At 57.1% G+C, this 17,598-nt stretch overlaps 1 protein-coding gene across 2 annotated transcripts in view; it reads right to left on the reverse strand.

Annotated features, from left to right (window-relative positions):
- Positions 1–1,726: 1,726 nt before the first annotated feature.
- TMPRSS2 (transmembrane serine protease 2) overlaps positions 1,727–17,598 on the reverse strand; it is a 30,432-nt gene continuing 14,560 nt past the window's right edge. For both annotated transcript variants that reach the window (XM_059686505.1, XM_059686504.1), the window contains exons 5-14: positions 16,995–17,114; positions 12,666–12,792; positions 11,200–11,310; positions 8,070–8,113; positions 7,113–7,284; positions 5,494–5,669; positions 4,329–4,424; positions 3,638–3,780; positions 3,126–3,278; positions 1,727–1,869 (exon numbers count right to left, since the gene is read on the reverse strand). In XM_059686505.1, the coding sequence (XP_059542488.1) occupies positions 1,858–1,869; positions 3,126–3,278; positions 3,638–3,780; positions 4,329–4,424; positions 5,494–5,669; positions 7,113–7,284; positions 8,070–8,113; positions 11,200–11,310; positions 12,666–12,792; positions 16,995–17,114 (1,154 nt within the window). In that variant the 3' untranslated portion in view covers positions 1,727–1,857. The remainder of the gene's footprint in view (positions 1,870–3,125; positions 3,279–3,637; positions 3,781–4,328; positions 4,425–5,493; positions 5,670–7,112; positions 7,285–8,069; positions 8,114–11,199; positions 11,311–12,665; positions 12,793–16,994; positions 17,115–17,598) is intronic.

Raw genomic sequence — 17,598 nt, forward strand, 5'->3', positions numbered from 1 at the left:
TACAATATTTCACAATTCAATTTACAGTTTAAAAAAAAGATACAAAACAAGACAAACGGGGGTCACATAAATAAAAGGGAGCAGGAAAGGAGGAACCCGTTCTCACACCGGGTAGCCTCCGGCGTGGGGAGCGGGCGCCTCAGTGCCGTGGGTCTGGGAGACCTTGGGGACGCCGCTGCCACGGAGGCCAATGGAGCGAGCATCTGAGAAGGCGGTCGCACCACCTGCCACTCCAAGGTCAAGTCCTAGCAGGAGCGTCATTTCATTCCTGGAACCCAACGTCCTGACTGAGCACTGACCGCCCCCTGCAGTTCCAGCATGGCCCCTCCTTCCGGGGGACACCCAGGGGCCGAAGGGGCCACCCACACGGAGTCCACAATTCACCTTTCCCTTCTTCGCCGCAGCACAGTGCTGCTCTCCAGCAAACTCCTTTACAGAATGTGAAACCAGGCGCAGGCACCGGGAAAGCAGCTCCCACAGGCCGCTGCTCACCCGTGGCAAGGACAGCAGTTCCACGGAACCCAATGTGGCAACTACTGGGAGCCTCACAGCCGAGACGCCATGAGCACTGAGGTAGAGTGGCACGTGGAAACGGTACAGGCAGACAGTGTCGCTGGATCACACATCCCTGATTGCCCCGTAACCTCGATTCCCAGTGATCAGCAGGCCGAAGGGCAGCGTGGCAGCGCACCTGGCCCTCCCTGAGGTGCACTCGCCTAGGCCTGTGGCCGGCAAACTGCGGCTCGCGAGCCACACGCGGCTCTTTGGCCCCTTGAGCGTGGCTCTTCCTAAGCCTTAGGAGTACCCTAATTAAGTTAATAACAATGGACCTACCTGTATAGTTTAAGTTTAAAAAATGTGGCTCTCAAAAGAAATTTCAATCTTTGTCCTGTTGATATTTGGCTCTGCTGACTAATGAGTTTGCCGACCACTGGCCTAGGCCCTAGGGCCCGGGAGCCAGGCTGGTCTCTCCGGGCGGAGCCCCACCCGATATTTGGTGGCCACACTGAGCGCGCTCAGGAGCGAACCCGTCTTAATGGCTGCCGTGCTCCAAGGGCTCTGTCTACACCAGCGGTTCTCAACCTGTGGGTCGCGACCCCTTTGGGGGTCGAACAACCCTTTCACAGGGGTCGCCTAAGACCATCGGAAAACACATATATCATTACATCTTGTTTTTGTGATTAATCACGATGCTTTAATTATGTTCAATTTGTAACAATGAAATTGGGGGTCACCACAACATGAGGAACTGTATTAAAGGGTCACGGCATGAGGAAGGTTGAGAACCACTGGTCTGCACTCTCACCCACAAGAAGAAAAAAGGTTTCTCTGCCCCTTCACGTGATTATCAAGTCATCCCCCATGAAGGGCGGGTCCCTGGATTTCCAGCCACCACCCGGGGCTGCTAAGTCAGTTAAACCTGATGAGTGAGAACTCCTGTGGGGAGACCGGCCCGGGGCTACCAAGGGGCCTCCCTAGCAGAGGCCCAGGGCGAAGCGCCCTTCCCATCTCCAACCGTCCACAGCCGAGAGGGCACCAGCCCCGTGGGCACCCCCTCGACGGGCTCAGAGGGAGATGCGGGTGGGCAGACTCCAGCCCTCTGCCCTGCGTTGGCCCGAGACACCCACACCCAGGCCGGGTGGTCACCCCTTTAGGACAGAAGCTCAGGGAGCAGGGCCCGGGGAGGAGCCCCCGTGGCCTTTGCAGAACGGTGGAGACTGCCAAAGACAGACAAGCTCATGATTTAATCAAAACGAAAGGACCTCTGGATCATCTCTAAAATACACCAGGCACGGGGAACGAAAGACCAGCCCCTCCGTTTTCTTGGTGACGGTGTTGGGGGCGAGGCCGGGCGGATCAGCTGTTTGCCTGTTCACAGGGAGAAGAAAGGATGTTACTTCCTTAAGATAAACGCGGGTAGAAAACTTCTTTTCTCTCTAGGTTGACAAGGCACTTGCACACCAGCTGAGCAAGCCTCCGAGGACAAAGGAACGTGGTTTCCCCACGGCACGAAGGTCAAGGGGTGAGGCTGACCGTGGTGGCGGGCAGCTGGGCTGAGGACCACGTGTGCCCGGGCCTGGAGGGAGAGGGGAGCAGGGCCGGGACACAGGCCTGGGCTGGGAGATCTCGCTCCACACGGCCTCTGAGAGACATCAGTGTTCAACCGCTTGGCTCCCTGCCCGTGGCCTCTCCTGCACCCCGCCTTCCGCCTGATGCTCTGGTGCTGGGCCCTGGCCATGTCCTGAACATCCATGCAGTTTGCTCTCTCACAGACCCGGCAGACTGTCCCCCCCCACCCCACCCCCCCCGGGCCAGGCTCCCCGCCGAGCCCCACCCGCTTCCCTCCACCGGGCAGCCCCCTACAGGACATCCGGGTGCCCGTTCCAGCACTCGGCCCTCTGCCGGGTGCGGCCTGGCCAGCCGCTGTGGCCACTAGAAGGTTTGAGGTCCTCTGGTTTTATTGGGGGCCACGTCAGACAATGCCCTCGTGTCCTGCCCCCCTCCCCAGACTGGAGACTTGGGGGGACACAAAGTGAAAAGACTTCTCTCACCAGCAGCCCAGCCCTGGCCGGGGACCGGGATGGAGAGGGACCTGGCTCTCGCCCAGGATCCAGGCAGCGCCAGGGGAGAGGTTCCCGCTGGGCAGCGTGGTCAGGCCCGGAGTCCAGAGGGCAGGATGGCAGGGAGCCCCCAGGACCTCCCGCCTTCACCGCCTCTGTGTGCACCAGAGAGCCCCAGCTGCTCCCCCACCCTCGACTTTGGGACCTGCCCGGGGTGCACTCGGCCCAGAAAAGGACAGGGCACCGTCCCGACTCCACTGGCTAATTTGCGTCCCTGTGCTCTCTGCCCGCACCGAAGTCTGGGTGGAGCCAGCTGAGCCGGACTGTGGTCAGCAGAGCACAGCCTGTGTGACGTCAGCCCTGCCACGCTGAGCCCGGCTGCTTCATCCTCGCCCACTGGGCGGCGTGCAAGCGAGGCCCCCAGCAGTGATGGGTGGACACCGGGGGTGGGGGGTTGGGGGGGCAGGAAGGGGGGACAGCCCTCAGCTCCCGGCAGCAGGACCACGGCTCATAGACACCTGGGCTGTGACGTGTCCGAGCTCTGAGCCAGGACAGGGAAATCACCTTCATTTGTCGATAGATCCAGTCTGTAAACACCGTCACGTTGCCGTACACTCCTGGCCTGTTCGCCTTGGCGCAGCCGGACCCCCAGCTCGTGTCCCCAATCAGCCACCAGATGCTGCTTTTCAACGTGACCAGAGGGCCGCCACTGTCGCCCTGGGGGACAAGCACGCAACAGAGCGACGTCAAGCCACAACCGCACGCGCCATGACCTTGCACAGAGGGTGGGGGTCCCAGTGGGTGTGCGGGTGTCATCTCTCCTCCAGTAGGTAAGAGTAATAGAATCCCCAAGAGAGACTCTGCCAGCGATGAATTTTAGTCTACTAGTAGATGCGCTAAGAGTTACTAAGTCAATTGGTGTCTGTATTTTAAAACAGTCCAATACTTGTTTCTGCTCCATGGACACTTAGCTAATATAAAGCCCTGTATCCCAGGGACATGGAACCTTCCCTCTCAGCGGGGAGAAGGGGCTCATGGACTCAGTGGGGTAGGCAAGAGCAGAAAGCGGCAAACACCTGGCAGGAATCCACGCTGCCCTGCAGGTACCCGGCGCAGACCATGGTGGGCGTGACCAGGTTGTTGTAGACGTATCTGCCGTTACACTGCCCGGGCTCGATGAGGGGCACCATCGCGGCGTTCAGCATGTCCGACGTTTTCCCTGAGACAGACCAGGTCATCGCGCCATCAGTGCAGCCCGTGGCTCCCACGGGAGGGAGACAGGCCACTGCGGACAGACAGGTGGCCCTGCCCCGCCCCTCCCTCCTCCCTCCTAAGCCGTCTCCCGGGGAACCTGGGTCACCCCTGCAGCTGGCGGGTCTGCGCTTAGTGCAGCTCTAGGTTTGGGTTTCAGGGGGAAGACTTCCTGCCCCTGGAGCCAGTCAACTCTCCTCCCCCTGCCCCCCCAGGTTCCAGAATCGCCCTCGTCATCACTCAGCGACTGGGTTCTGCGGGCTCACCTTGCCCCAGTCATTGCTCCCTCTTCTCCAACGACCCCACCAGCCAGGAGCTCCTGTCTCCCTCCGTAAACAAACCCGCTTTTCTTCATCCCACACCCTCCTTCCATACACTCGTCAAACTGAGGCACAAAGCCTGCGTGAACTGCCCCCTGTCACCCATCCCGCCGGAGTAGACCCAGGATCGGGCCTCCCCCTTGCAAACCCAGGGCCGTGCTCACGGGACTGCAGACTCCGTGCCCAGGAGCCTCACCTTTCTCGTAGGTGGCCCCCCACCCGGAGATCCAGCAGGCCTGTCTCGGCTCCAGCATCAGGCCGGGGTTGGGCAGACACACCGGCTTCACTTTGTCTGTTTCGAGAAGAAAAAGCACCGTGAGTTCGTCTGTTCTGACGAAGGCGGTGGCCTTCCGCTGGACCTTCCCCGTGTGCCTGCGCTGGGCCATCCTGCCCGAGGAAAGCCCGGGTGCCAGCGGGTCCTGGCACCCCGCCTTCTGCCCCTGCCGGCGCCCTCCTTCCAAAAGGCAGGACGCTCGCCTCCGGAAACTGTGCGACTTACAAATGGAACAATTGGCTAGCTCTGCTTCAAAACACACACAATTAACTTTTCTTCAAACGAAGTCTTCCAGAAACAGAAATGAAAAACACACAGTGTCTCCAGTGACAGACGGTAAGAAAGACAGACAGACCGGTGGCAGTGGCCAGTGGCCAGGAGGCTGGCGGGCACTTCTAGCTCCTGGGGGCGTGCTGGACCCGCCTCCACCTGGGTTGTTTCCTGACTGGAATGTAAGCACCTGGAGGGCAGGGGCGTGGTTTTGCGTCTTCTGCCCCGGGGGTGGGGAGAGTGGGAAAGAGGGGGCGCTAGAGGGCTCTGGACCCTTGGATGGACTAGATCGGGGCCCAACTAAGAAGTGCAGGGGATGCATGTTGGTTTGTTTTCATATCGTTTTAAGTTGTTATTAAAGTGTTTTCTTTCCAGAATAACGTGGAAAACTAAAGCATCTTTACAAGCCAGAGACCAGTTGGCCTCCCTGGCGGTGACGCTGCCCCCAAGGAGTGTCTGACAACCTTTGCCTGCACAACTGAGGCAGCTCCCGGCATCTAGGGGCAGGGGCCCCACAGTGCACAGACGCCCCCCAAAGAGCCTGCCAGCCCCCCATGCCAACATGCCACACTCTCCCGTGTTGGTTAAACTGCCCCCCTACGTGGAGGAAAGTGTGGTGGTCACTGCTTCCCTCAACACGCACGGGCACGTTTCCAGGTGATCTGGCTTCTGCTGAGCACATTCCTGCCAGCCACCCCTCCGCCCGCCGCCCCTGCCTCCCAGGGCTCCCAGCCCAGGTTTTATGCCCAGCGAGCCGCTCCTTCAGCTGTGGCCAGCACGGCTCACGCACCCGCGCCCCGCGGACAGAGGTGTGTACCGTTAAAAGTCAGCGGCGTCTGCAGCTTCATAAGAGCGATGTCGTTGTTCTTGGTCTTGGAATCATAGTGCGGATGAGAAATCACCTTGCCCACGCGGTACGCGTTTCCGTAGAACATGGCGGACTGTCTCAGGATTCCCGCAAAGGCCATCCAGTACCGGGGATTGTTCAGAGGCCTGGGGGGCAAAGGTGAACACCGCTCAGCGTCTCAGAGCCGCAGACGCGAAACACTCGTTGGATGAGCAGAAGTCAGACGCTGGAGCCCAGCGTCCCCGGGGGTGACAGGACCACCAAAGCCAGCGAGACTGGCCAGCAGGAGTCAGGCCTCCCCAGTCCCCGCCTCGGCCCGGCCTCACCTGCACACCTTCCCGCCTTCTAGCCCCTGCTCTGCCTCCTGGCTGAGCCCTGTGCCCCGTGGGCCCCGGCAGCAGCCCACGGAGCCCCACAATTCCGAGAACACTGTTTCTTGGACCTGCCTGCCTCTCTGAGGTTTTAAACTTCGTTTCTGGCAGGAGCGGGTCTTACCTATCTTGATGTGCTAGGGATTTCCTGACACTCAGTAGGTGCTTTATGAATGTGTAGTGCCGAATAGCCTCTAGGTCTCCAGCCCTCACCTTTATCTAGCAGCGATGGCGAACCTTTTGAGCTCGGCGTGTCAGCATTTTGAAAAACCCTAACTTAACTCTGGTGCCGTGTCACATATCTGCTGCCACCACAGCCCTGGCAGCAGCCCACACACCTGTCATGTGTAGACACCTTGACGGCCCCGCCTGAGGCCACACAGCCAGGCCAGGCCCGGCCCAGCCTCAGGCTAAACCAGAAAAACAGCTCTGATGAGTGAGTTTTCCTCCAAAACCAACATAGGAGCAAAAACTCTTATGTTTAAGCTCTAGCCGGTGTGGCTTAGTGGACAGAGCATTGTCCTGCGGACTGAAGGGTCCCAGTTTTGATTCCAGGCAAGAACACATGTCCAGGTTGCGGGCTTGATCCCCAGTAGGAGGCGTGCAGGAGGCAGCTGATCAATGGTTCTCTCTAAACATTGATGTTTCTCTCTCCCTCTCCCTTTCTCTCTGAAAGCAGTACAAATATATTAAAAAAAACAACAACAACTCTATGTTTAAGGAAAAAAAGGGGGTGGGGGGGACAGTATCTTCCACAAAAGCTAACGCTATAAATTATGCCTTCCCCTTGCCCCTCCCAGCTGGCTGTGTGGGCAGCGCTGTGGCCAAGGGAGCCTACCTGAGGCCACAGGGAACCTTCCAGCAGGGCCGTGTGCGATCCCCGAGTGTGTCTGAGTGTGACCTCTCTCAGGACGATCGTCCAGAGACCAGAGCTCCCTTGAGGGCAGGAAAGGCAGTGACGCCCCAGTCCGACCCTGCATCCTTGCTCCCAGAATCCTGCCTTCAGTGGACGCCCGATGCACGCTTGCTGAGGGATGGGTGTGGCCGAGGCATCACGTGCAGTGGCTCATCTGACCCTCCCAGGGACCGAGGGGGCGCCATTAGAGCCCCACTTATACACTAGGAAACTGGAGCTCGAAGAGGTCAAAACCTGTCGCTCAAGGTCACGGGGCCACAGAGCCACCTCCCAACCCAGGAGCTGCTTCCCCGTGAACATACTCTTCCACGCAGTGGGCGGCCGTCACGATCCACTCGGGGGTGATAATGGAGCCTCCACAGACGTGGACGCCCTGGACGTGCAGGCTGACCTGCCAGGGCCAGTCCCCCGGGGCAGCACTCGATCCGCCCACGATCCGACTCTGGCGGCCCATCTTCGAGTTGACCCCACACTCTGGAAGCGACAAGCACAACAGAGCAGGCCAGTGAGCAGGACCCGGGCCATCCTGCACCCCGATACCCACCCGTGCAGCGTGCGCCCGGACCGCGCCCGTCCCCCAGGCCCCGCCAGGCTGGTGGACAACTATTCCCACCTCTCATTCCAGGTTGTTTGGGGTCTGACTTTTGGAGAACATGGCCTGGTCTCTTAGGTTGGAGGGGTGGGGGCCATGCCAGTCACCCTGAGATCCCCCACCCCCTCCAAGCACCCCTTTGCCACTGTGATTCCAGACACACAGCGTGGGTCCTGGGTGACAAAGGCCCTGGATCTCCCGAGTCCTGGAGGGATTGGATGCTCAGAGGCCCAAGATCATGGAACAAAGTGAAGGAGGGATCCGCCTGTGTGCTGGTCACCTGCCCACCCGGTGCTGGCGGGGCCGGAGGGCGGGGCGGGCACCTGGCTCCCTTGGTACCCAAAGGAGCTTGAGCCCAGTGGGCTGGGAAGCTACTGCCAGGACCACTGGGAGCATCTGCTAGTCTCGCCCCTTCGATCAGAGAAGCTGAGCTTCAGGACCGAGCGCCCGTAAAGGAACAGGACAGGCGTCCCCGAGCGGAGCGCAGGGCAGAGCCTTCCCTGCTGCTAAGGGGTTTGCAAGCAGAAGTAACGCAAACACAGCAGCCTCAGGCCTCCAGCTCCACCTCGGGGTGGTCCAGAGGGGCCCCCTTCTCTCTCCACCTTCCCAGACACGGGATCTGTGTCCGAAAATACAGGACCAAACAGGAACACCCAGGCTCACTTACCTATACAGCGTAGAGAAACCACTGTTTTTGAAGAACAGACATCACTACAAAAGAAGAAAGACAGACAGATGAGTGTACTGAGTGGGCAAGGCGATTTCTCATCTGCACTTTTGACCTCTGTGGTCACAACGGATGAGTCATTTGACTCTCAAAATACTTAAGAGTGTTTTCCAACGTTCTCACTCCCCTGCCTCCCCAGACGTAGAGGGATCCATGACTGAAGGCTTGAATCAGGAAAGTAAATCCAGTTAGAGGACAGTGGTGAAGAGCAGACACCGAGAGTGGGTCAAACCCCAGCTTGGCAAGTTACGTAACCTCTGTGCCTCAGTTTCCCCATCTGCAGAATGGGCTAATGACAGCACCAACTCAGAGGATGGCTTTGAGGGCTTTGCAACAACATCGGCCATTATGTTTATTCTGGGATTTTAAATCAGCCTCTACTTTTTCAAGGGAGCCATTTGTAAACTTTGGTTTCCTATGACTGCTTCTTCACATTTGTCACACAGACAACAATTCAAGCGATTATTCGTCCGGGAGCAGAAGGGAAAAAAAAAAGAGTTACTGCTTTGGGAGGCAAACATTCGAGGTTTGCCGATGCATCCTGGTGTATATCGAATGTTCCCCTGAATATGCTGAGGAGGAGAGAAGTGGCCTCAACATCTGGGCATTCAGAGCTGGCCACGGTCCACTACACACAAACAGCTACAGAGACCAACACCGGGCCAGCCCACTGCTCGTGAAGGACAGCACACAGAAGCCCACCGCACAGTCCTGCCAGAGCAGACCGCGGGCCTGGTCCCAACCAGGGACCCTCTACTGTGAGTGACGGCAGCTTCCATGCCAACCCTGGGGTAGCCGGGCTTCATGCCACCCACCTGCTAGGAAAAAAGTGCTGAGATGCCAATCCAAGAATCACCCTCGACTCCTGCCAGCATCCAATCCAGAGCCAATCCCTTCTTCTTTGACTCTTCCCCCAAACGACACACCACAAGCCCAAATCCTGTAAGCCGTTTGCAACACCCTCCTGCCCACACGACCCACGTTCCAAGGACCACGGCGTGTCCCGGCGGTCCTGGCTGAGGGGCACTGGCAATGCCGAGAAGCACATTCCCACGAAAAAGTGTTTTCTAAGAACCGTGAGGTTGATTCTCCAGGGGAACCCGGCTGTGCAGTCATCAGCCTCTGGGCTCTCTGCGGCCACGCTGACGGGCCCCACCAGCGGCTCAGATGTAAGACCAACAATGTAAGAAATGCCCAAACCTGTACGAATTTTTTTATGAGTTCATTTGAGCCAAACTGGCGACAATTGCTGGGAAGCAAAATCACAATGGATTTGGCTTATTTTATATATTACAACCAAAGGAGGAGATATAAGTGGGTCACATGAAATCCACTGGTGATAAATTAGGGAGGCAGGAGAAAGCAAAGCAAGGAAACCTCTGGGATTGGATAAAAAGTGAAATGATAAATGCATGCTTCTTCTACAGAGGTGGATACAGGACAGTTTACAGTTAGCAATTAACATGATAATAACAATGAGGGGATCATGGTTTCCACTCTGATTGTGCTTTGAGGGGGGAAGGGGAGGAAATTACGTTGATATTCCAAAGGTATGTTATCATTTATGTTATTGTAGATGCAAAAAAAGACAACAGACAGGCGCAGTGAAGGCAAAGACTGGCCTTTGTTAAAGAAGAATACCGGCCTAGGACGTGACTATCGCCATGGCTCACTTGTGGTTAGGAAGTTTTCATTCCCGACCATCCTATGCGGTTACTTCCAGTCCCTGAGCTCCTGGGGTGTAGTATGCATGGGGTTTAGTGAGCTCCTGGGGTCTGTTATCGTCCATAATAACAAAGGGCAGCTTCTGAGAGCAAAAGGGAAGTCTCCCCACCCCTGCCACGTAGAGACGCCACGAGCCAGGCCAATGCCTTCTCTCTCCCCGCCAAGGCCGCGGCCCGCCTGAGCTCCCAAGGCTCACAGAGGCGAGGTGGCCGCTTCCGCCCCTGCTCAGCCCCATCCGCGGTCACCCAGGGGGACAAGGCAGCACTCAGCAGGTACAAAGGGCCCAGGCAGCTGTGTTTGGCTTCCCTGGCGGGCAGACCGCAGCCCCGCTGTTTTGATGGGCACACCTGGCCGGGCACAGCCCGCCTCCTGGGCGCACCCTGTCACCTTCCCAGGGACAGCCAGGCTCGAGAGGAAGTCGGCCACCAGGAATGCAAACCAGCTTCCGGCCTCCCACTCACGGGAAGGAGGGACGGCATGATTATCCATCCTTCCCTCCAGCAGCACCTGGCCTGCGGGAGGTGGCGGCTGGCTGACACCTGGGGGGAGGGACCGGGACCTGGCAGCTGGGGGAGGCTCGTGCACAAAGGACACTGTGTCTCACATTAAAGAGCATTCAGACAATGACAGGCTAGGGAGACTGTCAACATCTTAAATACACGCAAAACCAATCACGTAGCTCAGCCCACCCCTCCCCACCTTCCTAACCAGCTAAGCCGTCGATCATGTGACCTGGGGATCATGTGACCTGGCGTTTGGGTTCATTACCACCCACAGGGCACACTGTGACCCACCCAGGACTGCAAGTCAGCCTGGAGGTCCAGGAAATGATGGCTGAACTGAGCTGCTGCCTCCCGGCCCTCCCAGCGCATCCTGTGACCGTGGGTTTGGGGCCGGGACCAACCACCCTGCTGCCTGGGGCGGCGGGGATCCTGGAAGCAGGACGTCAGTGCTAAAACCAGCCAAGTGCAGGCAAGCAGAGGTGGTCACCCTGCAGGGACCCAAGGCGCTCTCTTCGTTTCCAGAGACCTCCCCTGACCGCACAGTAGGCTCAGCTCTAATATCCAGACAGTGAAGACACGAGTGCGGACTCCCCGTTTAGCAATGTCATCTAATAGCGCAGAGGGCACAGGGCACCACGAGATGGCACACAAACCTTCCCCGGAACGGACCCAGGGCTGCTCGGGGCAGTGGTCCTGCCCAGAGCCCATGCTCCTGGCAGTGAGAACCGGCCGAACCCGCAGCCGCAGCTCAGAAAAGTCAGCCCCGGCCGGCGTTGCCATGACGTCCCTGCCATTGGCTCTCATTATGAATGTCTCAAAGGGGAGCGGCAGCCGCCACATACCTGTGGTAGAGCTTTTTATAGAGGTCGGTGCTGCCGGCACTGATGTTCAGCTTCAGGAAGCTGGTGGCCCCGCTGTCATCCACTATTCCTTGGCTGGAATAAAAACTATTCCTGAAAAAGAGAGAACATCCATTCAAAATGATGGTTAAGTCGCAAGCGATTACAAACCCTGTGCTAACACTCCCCTTGCATGAAATTGAGATGAAGAGGGACGCCTTAGCAGGCTGGAGAACAGCATCACAAACACGGACAAGGGACTGTTATAGGCATCTTTGGACCCGATAACCCTGAGGGTCGGGCCAAGTCCCCCACCGGTGGTGATTCTAATCTAGTTGGGTTAGGCCAGTGGTCGGCACACTGCGGCTCGCAAGCCACATGCGGCTCTTTGGCCCCTTGAGTGTGGCTCTTCCACAAAATACCACATTTGGGCTTGCACGTACAGTGCGATTGAAACTTCGTGGCCCATGCACAGAAGTCGGTATTTTGTGGAAGAGCCACACTCAAGGGGACAAAGAGCCGCATGTGGCTTGCGAGCCGCAGTTTGCCGACCACTGGGTTAGGCCAAGGAAACGAGAAGGGGGTGTGTACGCACATGCGGCCTAACAAACTGACGGACGGTAAAATGCCCCAGTTAGAAACAAATTCAGGCGCTGGCTGTGACGGGGCTTTGCTATGCCCTTCCACCCTGCAGTGGGGTGGCATTCAGGCACTTCATGAGCTAAGCTGCCAATGTTTCTATCAAGTGGTGGTTCATTTTGAAACTTGGCACATAGAGAACACCCTGTAATTGCAGAGAAGCCACACAGGGACACCCCAAGCAAGGGGCGGTGGTAACCAAATCACACGGCCTTGCCTCGTGGGGGCGGGGGGCTGCCCTGGTATCCCAGGGGTGCTCTGGGAGCCCTGGCTGGGACGCTCTGGGCGGTGACACCCCCTCTCCTCTCCCTCCTTCCCTGTGGCCGCGTGCAGGAAGGAATTCTCTTGTATATGTCTGATGATCAGTGCTCCCACATTCAGTGGCCTTCACTGCCTCCTGTGAATGCCGTGAAAGTTGTGCAGGGTCTGTTCCTGCTGACCTTCCCCGTCCAGCCCTCCACAGGCACCCTGACCCCAGCCCCCCACCAAGGTGGCCCTCTGTCAACATCCTGGGCCCTGGTGACCTCAGCTCAGGATGGTCCTGAGTAACCAGAAGTGGATAGAGGTCAAGGCAGGGCTGGGTGGCCGGAGACAGACGTGGGGGTGGGGGAGAGCAGGGGTGCTGTGGGGGGGGGGCTGCAGAGCCACCTGCTGATTTCCCAAAGCAGCCCTGGGAAGGAGACATGGCAGGTGGTGTTTGGTAGGTGGTGTTCGTGGGCTGGCACGCCCAGGGAAGGGCAGCGAGAACCACTGGTCTTTCTGAAGTTTCTGCCTGTCTCTGTCACCATGGTGCCCAGCTCCAGCCGCGAAGCCAGGGGCCCTGAACTCACCTGTAGCCCATGTCCTGGCACGCTGCCCTCCCGTAGCTCTCGCTCCAGTCGTCTCGGCACACGGGATGCCAGGACTTCCTCTGGGACGAGTACACCTGCAGGATGAAGTTGGGTCCGTAGAGACGCACTGCAGAGGAGAGAGGCCCATGAGTCTCAGACCATCGTCCCAATTGCGCATGGGCCCCACCCTCCCCCGGACGCGGAGACTCGAGGCGGCAGATCTCTCTCCCCCAGGCGCCGACCACACACGAGATCTGCCGTCTCCTTTTCCTGCTAAGAAGTGCTCTTTACCCAAAAGAACTGAGAACAGGGACTCAGACAAAACCTTGTGCACAGACGTTCCCTGGGGGCACTGTTCCCAACAGCAGAGGGGGGACAACCCAAGTGTCCGTCAGCAGATGGAGGCACCATAGAGGGTCCTCGGCCACCAAAGGAAGGACGCACGGACACACGGACAGCATGAGCGCTGTCACCACTGACTGACAGAAGCCAGACGCCAGGCCACACACCGTCTGGATCCATGTCTAGGAAACGTCCAGGGGAAATCAGCAAGGCCCGGAGGGAGATTAGAGGCTGCAAAGGGCTTCGGGGGTGGGGAAGGGGTAAGGGATGAGGCTTGCTTCTGAAGTGACAGACACACCCCTCGATGGATGCGGCGATGGATGGCTGTGCATCTCTGAGTACGTGAAACCGCTGGATGGTTCGCTTTAAAGGGTGAAGGCTATGGTCTGTGAATTAGATCGCAATACAACTACTTTTGAGAGTTGCTCTTTCAACCATCACTTTGAGCAGCACGTGACCATCTCTGGCCCAAACCCTGGGCCCGGGCAGAGCACCCAGGGATGTGCCCAGTTCCTGGTGCAAGGCTCTGCCCCTAAATCCATCCACGTTTTGCCAAAACTGCAGCTCTTTTGTTTACAGACAAAACTTTATAAATACAGCGTGAGCCACCCCCAGTTCCATTCTTTTCTCTCTCTCCCTAGAAGGGAGCACAACTCAGAATTCTGAGACCAGCCCTAGCCAATCTGGCTTCGTGGATAGAGTGTCAGCCTGCGGACTGAAGGGTCCGGGTTCGATTCCCGGTCAGGGCACATACCCGGGTTGCGGCTTGATCCCCAGTAGGGAGGAGGGGGAGGGTGGTGCAGGAGGCAACAGATCAGTGATTCTCTCTCATCATTGATGTTTCTATCTCTCTCTCCCTCTCCCTTCCTCTCTGAAATCAATAAAGAAATATATTTGAAAAAAAAAAAAAAAGAATTCCGAGAACATCTTGTGTGGAGAGAAGTCGGGTGGCGATGCCATGTAAAACCACACTCTGTGTTCTGAGGGGATGTGTTCTGGGGGGTGTCTGTGAGCCCAAAGTGTAAAATGAGGGGCCCACTATTCTCAGGCCTCACTCTCGCCTCCCATCTGTGCCCCTGACTCACTGGACACGCTGACTGAGATTATTCCTCCGTGAAATTCCAGCCTCGGTTTGATTACTTCCCAATGTTTCCGTGATGAGTGGTTCCAGGTGCCACATGTTAGGTGCGTGGATAAGCAACCTGTACTGCACCCAGACAACGGGAGATGATTCAGAGCTAAAAAGAAATGAGCTATCGAGCCATGAAAAGACACGGAGGCAACCTCAATGCGTGTTACTAAGGGACAGAAGCCGATCTGAAAAGGCCACGTAATGTATGATCCCAACTATAGGACATTCTGGAAAAGGCAAAGCCATGGAGACAGTGAAAAGACCTGGGGTTGCCTGGTGCTGGGGGAGGGAGGGATGAGCAGGTGGGGCAGAGAGGAAGTCTAGGGCAGTGAAATTACTGGTACGACACTTCAAAAATGGAGACACATCATTATTCATTTGTCCAAACCCAATGCCCAAATGCAAATACATTACACACTTGTCCACAGTATTGAGAGCAAACCCGACTGTGATCTCAGGACTGCAGTTAATAATGACGCATGGGTATTGGCTCATCAATTGTAATGCACGTACCACCCTAACGCAGGACGTCACAGACCGGGACAACTCTGAGGGGGATGGGACCCTGTACTCCCTGCGTGATTTCTGTACACCTAACACTGCTCCAAAAATAAAGTCTACCAGTGTTCAGAAGGTAACCAGAATCAAACTACTTTCAAAATTAAAGTAAAACTGACACTGACATGGTTGAAAGTGAGGGAGACAGTCCGTCTTGACTTGTGGGTGATGCGGGGATTTATTTTCCCTTCCAACCATCTGCGCTCAAGGGCTAACTCGGAAAGAGGACGGGGCGCACCCGGGAGCCCACCCAGCCGGTCGCCAGCAGTGTGTTTTCAGGATGGTGACCTGTTTCAGCTTTACTGAGGCAGCACGGACACATACAGAGTGTGTATATTTATGTTGTTCCGACATATGTGTGTGTGCATGTGAAAGAAAGGCCGCAATCAAGGTGATGAGCGTCTCCAGCACCGCGGCCCGAGTTTCCTGCTTCCTGTGGCGGTGAGAACACTTCGCCTGCCCACTTCGCTGCTCTCAGGCGTGCAGCCAGCATGGTGGCTGCGGCACCTCGACGGCTCTCCCGTTCCCCTCGCTAGGGTGAAGCTCACAGAAAGCACAGCAGCGGACGTGGGATGTGAGCCAACGTGGGAAAAAGCGCCACACGCTGCTCGTTCTCCATGAGCGGCGGGTGGTCTCCGCGTCCGGAGCCGTGCGTCCCGAGGAAAATTCCCTCCTCCCCGGGGAGGACGGGCTCAAAGCGCATCGCATGCGTGTCCTGCTCGAGTACAGACCACGCACGTCGCGTCCGTCTACATTGTTAAATGTGAATCACTGATATGAAAACTAGATAATAGCACAACCACATTGAGGGGGACCTAGAAATTATACACGCACAACACTCCGACCCAGCAGGAAACGGTCCTCGAGGTGCTCACGTGCTTGGCGCATGTGTGTGACAACAAGTGGTGGCAGAACTAACTGTCCCCAGGAGGAGACTGGGACGGAGGGCGCGGCCACGCGCAGGGACTCGAGTCCCGATTCCAGGCTGCGTGCCGGCTGGATGGCAACCACGGGGAAATGGCATTAACATGCAAACAATATGTGCTTGTTTATGCAAAATCTCTCCTGAAGAAGAAGCAAGAAACTCATATTAGTTGCACCTGAAAAACGAGGCAAGGCTGGTGCACAGGCATGTGTGTATGTGTACATACATGGCGCGTCTACATGAGAGTGTGTGCATGTGCGTGTGTGTATTTGATACATGTGTACATGAGAGTGTGTCTATGTGGTATGTCTATGTGAGAGAGTGTGTGTATGCATGTATGTTTGTATAGTGGTGTGCATACATGAGATTGTGTGTGGTGTGTAAGTTGGTGTATGAGTGTGTGTGTGAGCAGAGTTGGGGGGATGACATCTCTCCTTTGGGACTTCCTGAATTCTGATCCACTTGAATGTATTAACTCTGCAGGTATTTAAGTACATACAACTTACATGTTAAAGGAGAGCGAGGAAGAGACTGTCCAGGTAACACGAGTCTGTCTCGCACATGCACATGGGAAATACCAAAAGCCATTCTACCCGGAATCTTCACCACCCTCCACTCAGCCTCACAAACGCCCCACTTTCTGTAAGAAACGGTGACAAACACCATCGCTAACACAGAGGCAGGCGCTCTGGCCCAAGTCTGAAGCGTGCGTGAGCCACTTGCTGACCGGGAGCTCCTGGCAGAGAAAAGGCCTTCGCCTGCAGACACAGGTGACATGCGGCGGCTGAGGCCAGCCCGGGGCCCAGGCATGTGTGTGTATGTGTACATACATGGTGTGTCTACATGGAAGTGGGGACGAGCAGGAAGGGAAGCTTGCTGAGGGAGCCACAGGGGCAGGAGGACGACCACGATGCCCAGTCTTTCCCTCCCGGCATGCACTGCACAAAGCGTTCCCAGCTCAGAGGACCAGCCTTTACTCAGGGTTGGGTACCAGTGACATTAGCCCCACTCCAGTACCCAAGCGTCACTCGCCCTCTCACAGCCACAAAAACTCAGTGTGCGCTCAACTTCACATTGTACACGGCTGCTCACTGTTACTGCCATGTGGGACGTCTGTGGCAGATGGGAGTGGGCATGTCCTGTCACGGGGACTGGCCTGTCATGTCCCTCCCGCCGCTGTGTGATGCCGAGTGAGGAGCACACCCGCTCTGAGCCTGTCTCCTCATCTGAAAATCGGGGTTAACCCAAGGCTCCAGGCAGGGACTCACGATGGAGTGGACATGCCCTGCACCATCATGCCCTGGCCACAGTGGACCCCGGACACGGTGGACCCCGGCGCCCAGCCCCTGGCCACGTGCAGCTTCCCACTCACCGCACTGGTTCTCGTCCTCCCCGCTGGGACAGTGCAGGATCCCGTCACACCAGAGGGAGGCGCTGACACAGGTCCCCGAGGAGCCACACTCCATCCCCGACACCGTGCACCTGCTCTCCGCTTGCAGAGAGATGGGAGGGCGACACCGTCAGGCTCAGGAACCAAGGAAGCTGCCCCTCGCCCACCACAGCGTGTCATCCCCCCACGCAACAAAGGGGAAGCACCCGTCCCCCTTCATTTAAGGAGGGGCTGTGTCCTAGCTGCAACATAGCAAAGAAAACGGGGCTGCAGCCAGGCCGGATGCTCAGGAGGTGAGAGTCGTCCCGCTAAGCCAAGGCTGCAGGTTCGATCCCCAGTCAGGGCACATACAGGAAGCAACCAGTGAAGGCATCAATGAGTGGAACAACACACTGATATTTCTTTTCTCTCTCAAATCAATGGATAAAAATTAAAAAAAATTTTTTTTTAAATCCTTAAAAAAAGAAAAGGAAACTGGGCTGCAGGCCAGCAAGGCAGAGCCCCTAGTCATGCTCCTCTCAGGGCCAGAGGAATGGCTCCCGGACTTGGATTCCGGCAGGCTCCATGCCCTCTCTGCCCAACAGGT

This window comes from Myotis daubentonii, chromosome 3 (assembly GCF_963259705.1).
Source record: "Myotis daubentonii chromosome 3, mMyoDau2.1, whole genome shotgun sequence".
Lineage (NCBI taxonomy): Eukaryota > Metazoa > Chordata > Mammalia > Chiroptera > Vespertilionidae > Myotis > Myotis daubentonii.